At 43.3% G+C, this 13,080-nt stretch overlaps 1 protein-coding gene across 2 annotated transcripts in view; it reads right to left on the bottom strand.

Moving 5' to 3' along the window:
* XPNPEP3 (X-prolyl aminopeptidase 3) overlaps positions 1–13,080 on the bottom strand; it is a 160,524-nt gene that overhangs the window by 6,118 nt on the left and 141,326 nt on the right. For both annotated transcript variants that reach the window (XM_078640651.1, XM_078640654.1), the window contains one exon: positions 3,246–3,331. In XM_078640651.1, coding sequence (XP_078496777.1) covers positions 3,246–3,331 — 86 coding nt within the window. The remainder of the gene's footprint in view (positions 1–3,245; positions 3,332–13,080) is intronic.

Raw genomic sequence — 13,080 nt, 5'->3', positions numbered from 1 at the left:
TTCATTCTGGAGTAGTCAAAGTGTTAGACAGCAACAGTCTTGTGACGTCTCCTCAGTTGGAAGGGCCAAGAGAACAGCACACCTTCTCACCTTTTCTGCCCTAAAATTGAATTAAATAAAAAACAAGTAGTACCCAGGCTCCAAGCTCTTCTTGTAGGCCAAGTCCCGAAAATGATCTCAGTTAGTGTTCCAAAGCTATTCTGGTAGCAGATCACATGGTTCTGCACAACGTTCGACCAGAGGAAGGCATTGATCTAAGGACTGTGTGGACTGCAAGCCGACTGCAGACATCTAAATCTGCTGTTGTTTTTTTTTATTAGATTTTATTTGGTTATGCACTTCCTCATTGTATTACAATCATTGTTACTGTGTATCATTGAACCATTTGGTGTCATTGTTGTCCCCGTTTCCTTCAACATCATTAACATTCCTAACTTACACCCCACCCTTCCCCTTGAGTCGTTCCTCGCTTTGATGTCGTCAGCTTTGTGTGGCATGTATTTACTCTTTAGAGGTCGCCATACCGTAGCATGTTCGAGATATGGGAGCTGGGGGCGTTAGTCAGAGAGGCCGCTAGAAGTGCAGCCCTTCCCATTCCCTCTCCTCCCTGTTCTGGCAAGGAAGGTCGTGAGTGAAGGCCGCATTAGCGTCAGAAACCGTTGCCACCAAGTTGTCAACTAGTCCTCCCCAAGCCCTGGCTGCGTCCAGTGTGCCTATGCAACGTCAGGCTTCCCTCAGGAGTATTCTCCCTTCGCATCTAGCCCATTTTTCCAGTTCTCTCCTCCATGTTACTACACTCAGCCCTCTCATTGATTTCCAGTTCCTAGTAATTTCCCGCTTGGCCAAGACATAAGCAAGATCTTCAAATGTTCCTGTAACTTTAGTTTTAGATGTGTGCCGGAACCATCCCAGTAGGCAGTGACCTGGAGTGTGAGGAATCTCTCTGTTACTGATAGTTTTGACTACAGTGATGACCTCCTCCCAAAAGGCACTCAAGGTGGGACAATCCCAGAGCATGTGTAGAACATGCGCTTCCCATTCCCCACATTGGGGGCAAGCTGCCTTCTCCGATTGGAAGTATTTCCCAATTCTCACCAGGGTAAGGTAAGCCCTATTCAAGATACAGTCGTTTATAAACTTAATGCACATTTCGTGAGACCTTTTGTGCCCTTTCTACTATGGTATCTCAGCCTGCTTCAGGGATCGGGATCCCCAGGTCTTCCTCCCACTGCCTGCGCAAGCCCTCCATTGGTTGCTGGAGATCATTACGTATCGCTTTGTAAAGGCATGTGACTGTTTTGATTGTGCCTGCCAACAGGGCCAGCCGACAGGATCTAAATCTGCTGTTGTTGTGGTCACAGGCCGAGAACTGCGGTCTGCCTGAGCTGTATCCATTGTAAGTTCTGTAGGGACAATAATAACTGCAGTAGTGAGAGAAACGGGAAGTGGTGGCTGAGTATGTCTACTTTGTTGAAAAGCTTCTTGTGCAGTTATGGAAACAGGAAAACAGCTAATCTGCTATCTTTTACTTAGGTCCTAACCTAGTCTAATAAGGAATTTGGGAGAATAAACCCTGTTATCAAGGCTGAAACCCACTGAGAGCCTAATATACCTCTTTCCTCCTCGAGGAATAGGTTGGTGCAGAGGACTTTATGGTTTGGATAGAGAGGAGAAGGGAGGTGTGCTGCCAAAAATCCCATCCGCCTCTCTCCCTTTGAGCTATGCAGTTTCTGCAGCATTCCTCTGTGTGTGAAGTATGGCGGAAAGTGTAAGGGGTTGGGACAGATTTTAAGGACTTCAACACGGAGGAGGCCGCTGTGGGATGAACTGGGTGGAAATGCTGACGTCAGCAGCAGAACAGAGCTCCCAGAATGAGCCACAGTGGATGATGTACCCGCATGAAACAAGAACAGCGGGTCCTCTAACTAGCCAAAGTCAAAGAGCCCCTATGCAACTAGTCTAAGACTCTGGGCACTCTTGGGGCTTCCTCCTGCAGTAATCCAAGCACCATGCTCTGGGAGGACTGCTGCATACAATCACAGTGTGCGTTCCTGACTTTAACACCCTGGGATTCTAAGATCCAGGCAGTGCATCGGCAGGAATTATAATACACACATATGGGCAAGGGGATATGGAAAATAAAACTAGAATGCATACATCAATACCCTGCGATCCCACCTCACTCTTTTCAGTAAACTGAAGGATAATGATGCAGTTACCCAAATAAAGTTTCAAAGGAAACCACACTTATGCTTGACCTTGAGTTGGCCAAGGAATTCCACCAAATAGCACAGTTCCTCGGTGAGGTCCCAAAGGAATTTGCCAACTGTCGCCCTCTGGATCTCTCAACGGAACTCATGGATTCTGGCACCCAGGGGTGCGCAAATGATGTTGCTCGCTAACCCAGTCTCCTGTGTGTGCTCAGATCACCTCAGTGGCTGTCACTGTAACAGCACTTACAGGCACTTTATAATACACCACCGTCCATCTTACCTGTTGAGCAATATAAGCACGTGTCTGCCCCGGCAGCAATGTGGTTTTGCAAAACAAACTCTTCATAAAAGAAATAAACGATCCACCTCTTGACACAGTCACGCATGAGTATGCAAAGGAATCCAGTGATACTCTCATCCCAAAGGACTACATTCACATCACACACAGATGCCTGGAAGAAAAGGTACTGAACCTGTTTATCATGAATGCCAAAGGAAACTTAAAAAAAAAATGACTGGGACACATCACCATGTGAAAGTCTATCATCCCCTGTGGCCAGATACTTCACCACTCATTGACAAAACACAGCCATGTCAGAGATCAACCAATGGTTGACAATCAAAAAATATCCAGCCAGGAAACTCACATCGAAGTCAATTTCCGAGGTTCAAATAACGGCAGAACCTTGACGAATCACTTTTGGGGATACTATGCCAAAATGTGAGGGGGTATGTGCAATTTGCATACACAAAGTGAAGTCATTATGTGAAATCTACTTGCACTGGTATGAAGGTGATAAGAATGCGGCGCATGGCATAACTGCTAAAGTGTATGACAGTACGTGGTGCACTATTGTGAAGGTGGTATACGCTATATGTGTTGCACTATTGTGAGAAGGAAATTACAATGTGAGACTCACTAAAGTGAACAGACTTGAGGATAGAAACCGTGTCCAGAAAGCTTAAGCACTCTTAACATCTTTTCTCACAACTTCTTTCTTCTGCCCCCCCACCACAACCCCAGTCACTTACCTGCCATTCACTGGCCAGGTGCGAGTGATGTCACTCACGTAACAGGATGCCTCGCAGCCCCCGTCCAGAAGCACCATCTCACCATCCTGCAGGGGAGACAGGGAAGAGGGTGTTGTGACTATCACCTTTTGACAGGCGAAGGGTCCATCGGCACAGCTGTGTGTTATTCTCACTACTGGAAAAGCAGGGGGTGACAGATCAGACTAAGGTACACCCGGGGAGCCATGTGTGGACTGAAGCATTACAACAGCTGTGTCTTCTCATGGAATAGCAGTGGAAGTTAGCAGGTCAAATAAATAGGTATTGCATAAGAGCTGCATGAAGTCCCAGTACTAGATTATCATGTCAGGATTTAAGGGCAATGGCCGAGTCCTGTGTGGGTCCCTTGTACTGCAAGAGCAGGGATGATGTAGGCCAGGATGGAGCTGCATTAGCTGAGCAGTGTGTGGGTGCCCATGCCCATGTCTGAATGAAAGTCCTCTGCATGATTCTGGAAAGCTGTGCTGCCCTAACATTGAATGTGGTCTGGTATTTCCCCCCAGTGAGCTCGGTATTGATCTAAGTCCACAAATGGTGCTCCATGTGTTTTACATTTTGGTCGACAATAGAGGAGGGTTCTGATGTCAGGCGGAAACCTAAAGTGTACCCTCAATCTGAGTGAGAGTAGCTGCTGCCATCTCAACACAGCCCATGTGGTGACTGGCTGGGGCTGCAGAGAGACTGGAGCCAGGCCCTCAGGTGTTTTTACATGAACCCCAGAGGTGAAACTGTCTACCTGCTCTCTCTCCTGTAAAATGTTTCTTCAGTCACCATAACTGGGATCTCTGTGCCTCATCATATCCTGACATGTAGGAAGGATGCATACTGTCTGTTTTGGAATGTCGGACTTACTAATGGACTTCTCAGTGCTGAGACCCATTGAACTTCATCTATATGTGATGTCTAAAAGGGTGGTTTTCTTTGTACTGGGCTGGTAATGTCCATCTTGGACATCCAAGGTCGAACATACACTCCCCCTGCCATTTATTTACCTGGTGGATTTGGGAGGATTCCAGGCCATTTCACTTTGTCACTAGGGTAGGATCCCTCAGCCTGAGTGAAACGCACACTCTGCCCTTCAGACAGAGGCCAAAATACTGCACTCCTGAGCAAATCTGAAGTGGGCTTTATTCACAGACAGTAAGCCAGTGAAATTTGACCAGCAGCAGAACGTTCCTCGAAACTGGAGAAACACCTTTTCAGACCGTCAGATGGAGCTGCCCGCTGCAATCCATTGTTCCCCAACTACAAGACAAATGTGCCACTCGTCCCTGGATACCAGTCACTGAACTATGTCCCCAAGTGGACACTGGTGGCTGTATGCTCTGTCACTAGGAGCAACCAAGTATTTTTTTTATGGGTGGGGATATTGTTGACTGGATGGAAGGTTTTCGGGGATAACTATACTTATCCAGAGATTCTTTTTATGATTATTATAAGTCTCTTTATTAACTGCAAATATATATACACACATAGATTCTTTTGGGGCAATAGGTAAACCCTTGGGGTACATACCAAACAAATACGAAAGAACAGTAAGTAGGACCTTAACTGATAAAAAGTCATGTTATTGGTTTCTTGAGGAACTTAAAGTGGTTGAGTTTGCAAATGATAAAAAACAGACATAAGATGTGGCCGCCAGGTCTTTTTAACATCAAGCACAGCACCTATTAAGCTGCATGGATGGCACTGTGCATCTAGGGATTCTGGCCAAAGGCCACCATCCCGACTATTGGGATGATTCTGTGTCATCATGACTTCTGGTTTTGATAGATAACATTTTGAAAAAAAACCTTTTCTTTCGTTCCCAGAGACTGTTGAGCACTTTGGGAGTGCTCATTGCCAGGTCCGAGGGAGTTTTGCTCTTGCAAGTGACAAAGCAACTGTGTATCGTCTGCAGGGGTAAAATTGACCAGCACTGCAGAACCTGAGTGAACTGGTTTTAGCTTCAGACATGAAAGCGCCAGTCTTAACCGCCCAAATCATAGCACTAAGAAAAGACTGAAACTGCATAGTGTCACTCCTAAAATCCCACATTCTGAAATGTGTTGGGCAAACAACTGACGGTCAACGGTGTTGAACAAAGTTGGCAGATCCAACACGATCAGTCTGCTAAAAGAACAGTAGTCTTAGGTCGTTGACAACAGAAATCTCGCATTCCAAACTTGAAGCATGTGTCGAAATCATCAAGTATTTCATTACCCTCCACATAATAATGAATCTGCAGAGTGAAACCTTTACCTGGTAATTTTGTAGGATATGTCATTAAGGAAATAGGCCTGAAAGAGCTGAATGTTTGGCATCCAGTGTTGATTTTTTAATTAGCCAGCAAATGTTTTCTGCCTTAAATTCCACAGGAACCATCTCTACACTAAAAGATGAGTTGACTATGTTTAACAGAAGCGGACCTACTTTGCTTTTTTTACATGAAAAGACAGCCTGTCTTAACAGACCATCTGAAAGAGACACTGAGCCCTTACTTTTAAAGATCTTCCAAATCTGACAAAAAAAAATAGCTGACATTTCTCAAACACCACCGTACATAAAGTTATACTTCTTATACAGCAACTTTCAGTGGGCTCACTTATTTTCAATCAGATAGCCTCATGGATCTTTCTAATTGTGTCAAGGAAGACCTGAGAAGAGCTACCAACTACTTGTTGCAAGGAATCCACCTTATAAGAACAGGCAGCCAGTGTTAATTGTTTTCAAAGTCTTAAATATGTCCTGTAGCCCGAGCTCTCAGGGAAACATGCTTTCTAAGAGCTCTGATGCAGCTTCAAACTTGGGCCGATTTGGCTACCATGGGCAGACAATTGGCCTCCTGCTTACTGATAAGCAGCAGAAAGAGGTGATGCGCTGATGCTCCTGCTAACTCCAGCAGGGAAGTAAAGCTGGTACCATCAGTTGCGGAAACTGAGAGAAATTAGTCTACCCTTGGAGCCGGCTAATAAAGAGAGTTGTGGTCTACTCAGACAGCTGCGGAGCTGATGGGCTACAGGAGATGACTTGCTTGTCTTAGAATACCTAAGACCAAGAGAAACGTCATCGCCATGACACAATGGAAGGAAACGGTGGGCAGATCCGAGCGCCCAAGGAGCTGACCAGTGCAGTGGCTTAGAAAAGTTCTATCCTTGATTGAACAGTATTGGACTTTGGATTAATGATAAGAAGTTTCAAAAGACTCAAATGCCAGGGGAGGTTAACAAATGCGCCTAGTAAAGAACAAGTGCGCCTAGTAAAGAACAAGCGCGCCTAGTAAAGCACAACTGCTGTGCTGCCACCGCAGAGTTGCATTTAATGCACTAGTGAGTGCTAAAAATCAAGTCAAGATATTGGCCCCGGACTGTGTAGAATCCCCACGACCCACTAAGATTAAAGGTACTCATATTATTGAAAAAATGCTTGATAGTATTGACTTGTAGTTTGGCCACACTTCTTAAGAATATATTTAACAGTCATTTCATTTAAGCTGGAAAGGACTGGCATTTCAAGTTATTAAAACCAGAGCTGGCTTACATGATTATACCAATAATTGTTTCTCTTTTTTCCTTGAAGATTTCTTTCATGTAACCTTGTTGTTTTAGAGTGGGTTGAAGATTTCTTTTGTGTAACCTTGTTGTTTTACAGTGGGAGAGCTTTCATAGAGTAGAACAGCCTTGCCAGGAACAGAACGTGTGTGATGTGCATTTGAAAGCATGAGAGAGAGAGGTGGTGTGGAATGTACTTATTGTCTCGGAGTGCAATGTTATATGCTGTGGTGCTCAAATGTGCATTATGTTGTATATTGGGAGATGAAGTATGTGATGCTATAGGCAGTGGTGCACAAATGCGCATTATGTTGTACATTGGGTCGTATTATGAAGTTCTTACTATTGGCTTTGACATGCCCTCCTGCCATCTTGAATTCTGACTCTTTTTAGCGCACAAGGACAGGCCCCCAGATTACTCAAGCTGTTTAGGCTATTCACGTTCAAGGTTGTTTTTGGAGATTGTCTGCTGTACTTTCGTAAGCTTCGTTTAGAGAAGGGACTGGAACATGTAAGAGCGCAGGAAAAATGTGAGAACTGCCTTTGGAATGCTTGCACCGAAAGTAGCCAACTCCAGTAGGTTTCCATGGCGCAGAGGAGGGCCTCTCAGAAACATCTACAGCTTTGAGATTATAAATCTGAGGTTTGTTGACTTGGAAACTGGGATTTTGTTTAGAATCTGAATGGAGGCGGACGCGTATACTTCAGTACAGCAGAACCCGGTTTGCGAAGGCTCTTAATCCCGTCTGTGAATCTCCCAGTCTGGAGTGGGCTAAGATGCAGTGTTTGCAGTGGGTAAGGTGTTTTATTTTTGAGTATTGACTTTGTGATGTGTGAGTGTGTCTGTGTGCACATTCAAGTCTCTAGTGGTTATAATAATCTGAGGTGTTTTCATTGTGATGTATCAGTGTGTCTGTGTGCACAATCAAGTCTTCAGTGGTTATGATAATCTGATGTATTTACTGTATATATATATTTCTGTTTTATTGGAGTGGATATCCATATTATCTGCTTGTATTTCATTCCATGCATTTAACATATTCATCTGCCTACATATAATTGTGTAATTATTGCTTGTACATATGTACACATGTACATATCTCTATATACATTTGAATGTTGTTCAAGTGACATCTGGGAAGGCCTTTCTGCTAGAGAATGTTGCACAAATTAAAACCCCATGCCTTATCCTGAGAACAGTTTTTTGCTGTGTCTCATTTTATAAAAGAGAAGAACAGAAGTTACTTACCTGTAAACTGTGGTTCTCCAGTATTGGTGTCTTTCATAGATTCACATGCTTGAATATTCCACGTCGTCGAAGTGGGAGTCCCACGTTAAATAACATAGCAATGTAGCTATAGCACAAGCATATATACATAGAGAAAGCAAAAACCATAGAGTTTTCCTAGATAGACAACATATCACTTCTATGATATGTCTTAGGCATTATGTTTTGGTCCAAATTCCAGCCAATCAGGCGTCAGCACCCTCTTAGAATGTTCTCCTCAGAGGCTCAGGCCCTCAGATGTTCGTAGCACAGAGTAATATAGAGTCAGGAGATCAAGAGAGAGAAAGAGAGCCTCTGAAGGGAGGAGGGTGGGTCGCATGTGAATCTATGAAAGACACCAATACTGGAGAACTACAGTTTACAGGTAAGTAACTTCTGTTCTTCTCCAGTTTTGGGGTGTCTTTCATAGATTCACATGCTTGAATAAGAGCAGAGAGCAGTAAAATTAGAATAAAACAAGGTACTGATCAATCATCTTAATAATGATACCATAATGATAACCATAATCATGTACAGTACAAAAGATTAAAGTATATAACATTGAAGAAGAAAGTACCTTGTATATAGGAGAAGGGAAGCAACAGAGGCCACCTTATTTAAAAAGATTTCGAAGTACTGCTTGCCCCACAGCTGAAGCAGCATTGTACGCAACATCTAGACAGTAGTGCTTCGTAAAAGTGTGCCTGCTGGACCATGTTGCAGCTCTGCAAATGTGATGAAGAGGCACACCTGCAAAAAGCGCCGTGGACGTGGAAACCTTTCTGGTAGAATGCGCTCTGACAGATGTAGGAAGTGGCTTTCCTGCTTGTTGATGGCAAAAGGCAATAGCAGAAGAAATCCAGTGTGCAATTGTCTGTTTGGTGACTGGATGTCCCTTCCGCATCATCCCATAGGCCACAAAAAGCGGGTCCGATTTACGTATTGTCGCTGTCATTTGAAGATAGAATTTCAGACACCTTTTAATATCCAAGGAGTGGAGTGCTCTTTCTGCTGATGTCTGAGGATTAGGAAAAAAGGACTTTAAAACAACTGGTTCGTTGAGGTGGAAGTCTGACGGCACCTTAGGGATGAAAACTGGATTGGTGCGTAATAATACGGAGTCCTTAGTAAACTGCAGAAAAGGTGGTTTAGTAGTAAACGCCTGAATGTTACTGACTCGACGTGAGGAAGTGAGAGCCAGAAGTAGAGAAGTTTTCCAAGTAATGTATTTAAGATCAGCTTTATGAATTCGCTCAAAAGGGTGTCTCATTAGTTGTGCCAAGACAATGTTTAGACGCCAAGGAGGAGGTGGTCGACGAATTGGCGGGAAAAAATTGCTGAATGACTCTGGAAGAGTAAAGAGAGTTAGAGCCATCCTGATGGAATCGTGAGATTGCTGCTAGAAAAACCTTTAAGGTGGCGAACGAGAGGCCTGGCTTTGCCAATTGCAAAAAGAAAGCCAAAAGTTGCTCAGGAGTGGAATGTATAGGGTGCACCTGGGCCCCACTGCACCATAGACAGAATCTTTTCCATTTGAGTTTGTATGTCTTCACAGTTGAAGGTGCTCTTGCTTTTGCTAGGACCTCTCTACAATCCTGAGGAATGTCCAAATGCAGAAATTTATAGTGCTGAGGTTCCAAGCCGCTAAGCATAGAGAAGCTGGGTCGGGATGGCAAACTTGGCCCTGATCCATGGTCAGGAGATTCTGAAGAGGGCGAAGGATGATCGGATCGCACAGGTGCAGAAGCAGGAGTTACGTGAACCATATTTGCCTCGGCCACCTGGGAGCGATTAGAATAATTTGACAGGCTTCTTTCCTCATCTTTCAAAGAACTCTGGGAACCAGAGGGATTGGTGGAAAAGCGTAGGCATATATTATCGACCAATTCATCAAAAAGGCATTTCCGCATGACTCTGGTTGGGAAAGCCAACTTGCGTAGGACAGGCATTTGCGGTTCTGATATGTTGCAAAAAGATCTAGATTCGGGCGACCCCATACCCGATAACTGTGGTTCAGTGTGGGCTGATGTAACTCCCATTCGTGATTCGCTGTAGAGGACCTGCTTAGAGAATCCGCAAGATCGTTTGATGCTCGCGGAACATGCACTGCTGAAAGGACGACTTGATGCTGAATAGCCCATTCCCAAATCTGTTGAGCCTGACGGGATAGTAGGATGGATCTTGTGCCCCCCTGTTTGTTTATGTAGTGCATGCACGTTGTGTTGTCCGTTTGAACCAACACCGATGCTCCTTGTATGATAGGACGGAACGCTTTTAGCCACAGAAGGAGACGGCCTTCCCTATCTTTCAAGGTCTTCTGTGAGAAGGTCCTACATATCTTGCAATCCTTAACCTGATGTTCAGGATACAGACAATCAATACATTTTTTATGAGGGTCTTCAGAATGAAGTCTCTGCTTTCCACAGCTACCACAAGGCATGAAGAGTGATTTCTTAGTGGTAGACAATCCAAAAATAGGCTTCTGAGAGATTTGGGAGACTCCCTTCACATGACATGCGGTAGAAAATCTAAGGGCCTGAGCCTCTGAGGAGAACATTCTATAAGAGGGTGCTGACACCTGATTGGCTGGAATTTGGACCAAAACATAATGACTAAGACATATCATAGAAGTGATATGTTGGCTATCTAGGAAAACTCTATGGTTTTTTTGCTTTCTCTGTGTATATATGCTTGTGCTATAGCTACATTGCTATGTTATTTACCGTGGGACTCCCACTTCGACGACGGGGAATATTCAAGCATGTTAATCTATGAAAGACACCCCAATACTGGAGAAATCCCTTTCCTGGTGGTTTTTTTATTGCTTCGCCGTGTTTGTGCCTCTGTGTGGGAGGGTGGTATTTTCTATTTTTTGGGAGGCGAAACAATGCAATTGGAATGGACACATTATATTTGTAGGCCATGCTTTACACAAATGCATTTTAATAGTTATTTGCACAGACAAGGCAGTGAGATGTATCGATATTTTTAAGGCCATTAATGACTAGAGTTGGCTCATATGACTATCATACAGCACTCAATTAGCTCTTGCAGGTTATATGTATCTGAAGGATATACGTAGACAGGCTATATGCATCTGCCTAAAGGTATTGCAGGCTTTTATTAGTATGGCTGCATTAAAGTTTAGGCCATTTCTCATACGAGTGCATTTTAACAGCCATTTGACAGACATGGGCGAGACATAGATCGACATTCTAAGGCCATCAAAGACTAGAGTTAACTTATATGACCATTATGCACAGCACTTTATTGGTTTCTGCTTAGTCAAGGTTACTAATGATCGCATCGTTTATATCCTTAGAACTCTGTATAATAGTCAAACTTGTTTTTATTTTATTTCACTGTTTAGCACATTAGCTGGCCTTTTGATGTTTAGGAGATACACTAACCTATTTCATGATTATTCTGCTACTAGTTGTTACTGTGTGTCTCCCGCCTAGCAATGTTGAATGTATTTGTTATATATATATGGTGGATGATAGTCCCAATAAATTTACTAGTTGAGAAAATCACTTGAAATAACTGTCAGTCCACTGGGATTACTATTATGTTGGGTTGCAAATTTATGAGTCGGGATGTGTAGGATGGAGGTATTGTAGCATAAGTAATGTGCACAAGGAAGAAAATGTTATGTCTCTGTATTATAGATAGTCCTTAATATGTTTTAATTGATTATATGTATATTGGGAATCTGTGACTTGTTTATTTCATGATCATTATTGGATGGCTTTAATGCAAACCGAAATAATAAATAAACTGAATTGTAGACCCACTCAGATATTAACATCACATGCCATCATAAGCTTGTCAGGTGAAGACAACATAAATTGTCAGTTCATGTAACCAGTCAAAATAGGAATTCAACAAAAATAGCAAACAGTGTGGCTCAGACACAATGAGCTGTCACACGTTTTACTATTTACCATCAATGATTTATGGTAGATAATGGCCATTCCCCCACCTTTTTCTGACTACAAAAATGTCATAGAAGTTTATGATGCACTGCGTCACGTCCTCAGTTAAAGAGGTTTGGCCACCAGAAAGTCAAGTCTCTGTAAGAAGCATTTGCTGAAGGTGATGCTCCTCTCTAAGTGCATTGATCAAGTGCATGTTCTTGATTGGTGACCTAACATTAATGAAGTCAGCTTTAATACTAAACGGTTACTTTTAACCAGGTGACTCAGTTAAGTGCAGGTCCAAATTCTTTAGTGGGATTGGGTGATATAGATTTTCCTACTGCAAATTTGTAATTGAGTTTTAATCATAAACAAAATCAGTGGAAAATAAGGAAACTAAAACCACACTTTAATAACAAAGATGCTGTCTTGAACGTAATGGCTGTCCACTGGCTGTATGCAAGCGTGGAGAGGTGCAAAAAGGCTTGCATTAGGTATGCCTCTAGCACGCTAGAGTATTGTTTGTGCCATCGCTGCCATCAAGAGTCCCTCCAAAGAGAAGTGGCCCTAAACACTAAGGACTGAACTGAGAACCAAAAGCAGCCCTGGTAAGTTGTGTCAGACCAGCCCCCATACGGTGCATAGCGAGTGAGCGAGCCTGACCACTACAAAGGGGGGTTCTCCCCCCAAGAAAACTTTGGGGAAATTGTACATTCTACAACACATTTGTCATTATATATTCTATTGTATTAGCATTTAAAGCATGGTAAATTGGTAAATGATTACCTTAGTGTGCACCAGGATACAATCTTTGTTGGTGCGCTTCAATGCTTCCCTCACCATCACCCTCTAACAGTGCCTCTCATCTCTCCATAGTCCCTCTCTCAGATGTACTTTATTTTTATTATAACACATCTCATACCAGTGTAGGCTGTTGGAGCAATTTACATCACCCACCCATACAGAGGCAATGAATCATGCACGTGTAAATCAGTGTATAGAAAGGTTTACATAAGGCAAAGGAGATTAGAAGGTGTAGGAGCCACATGCGAGCCATACTGGTAGGCACTTTTCAAGAGTGC

This window comes from Lissotriton helveticus, chromosome 1_1 (genome assembly GCF_964261635.1).
Source record: "Lissotriton helveticus chromosome 1_1, aLisHel1.1, whole genome shotgun sequence".
Lineage (NCBI taxonomy): Eukaryota > Metazoa > Chordata > Amphibia > Caudata > Salamandridae > Lissotriton > Lissotriton helveticus.
This window is presented reverse-complemented; position numbering and strand designations above follow the sequence as displayed.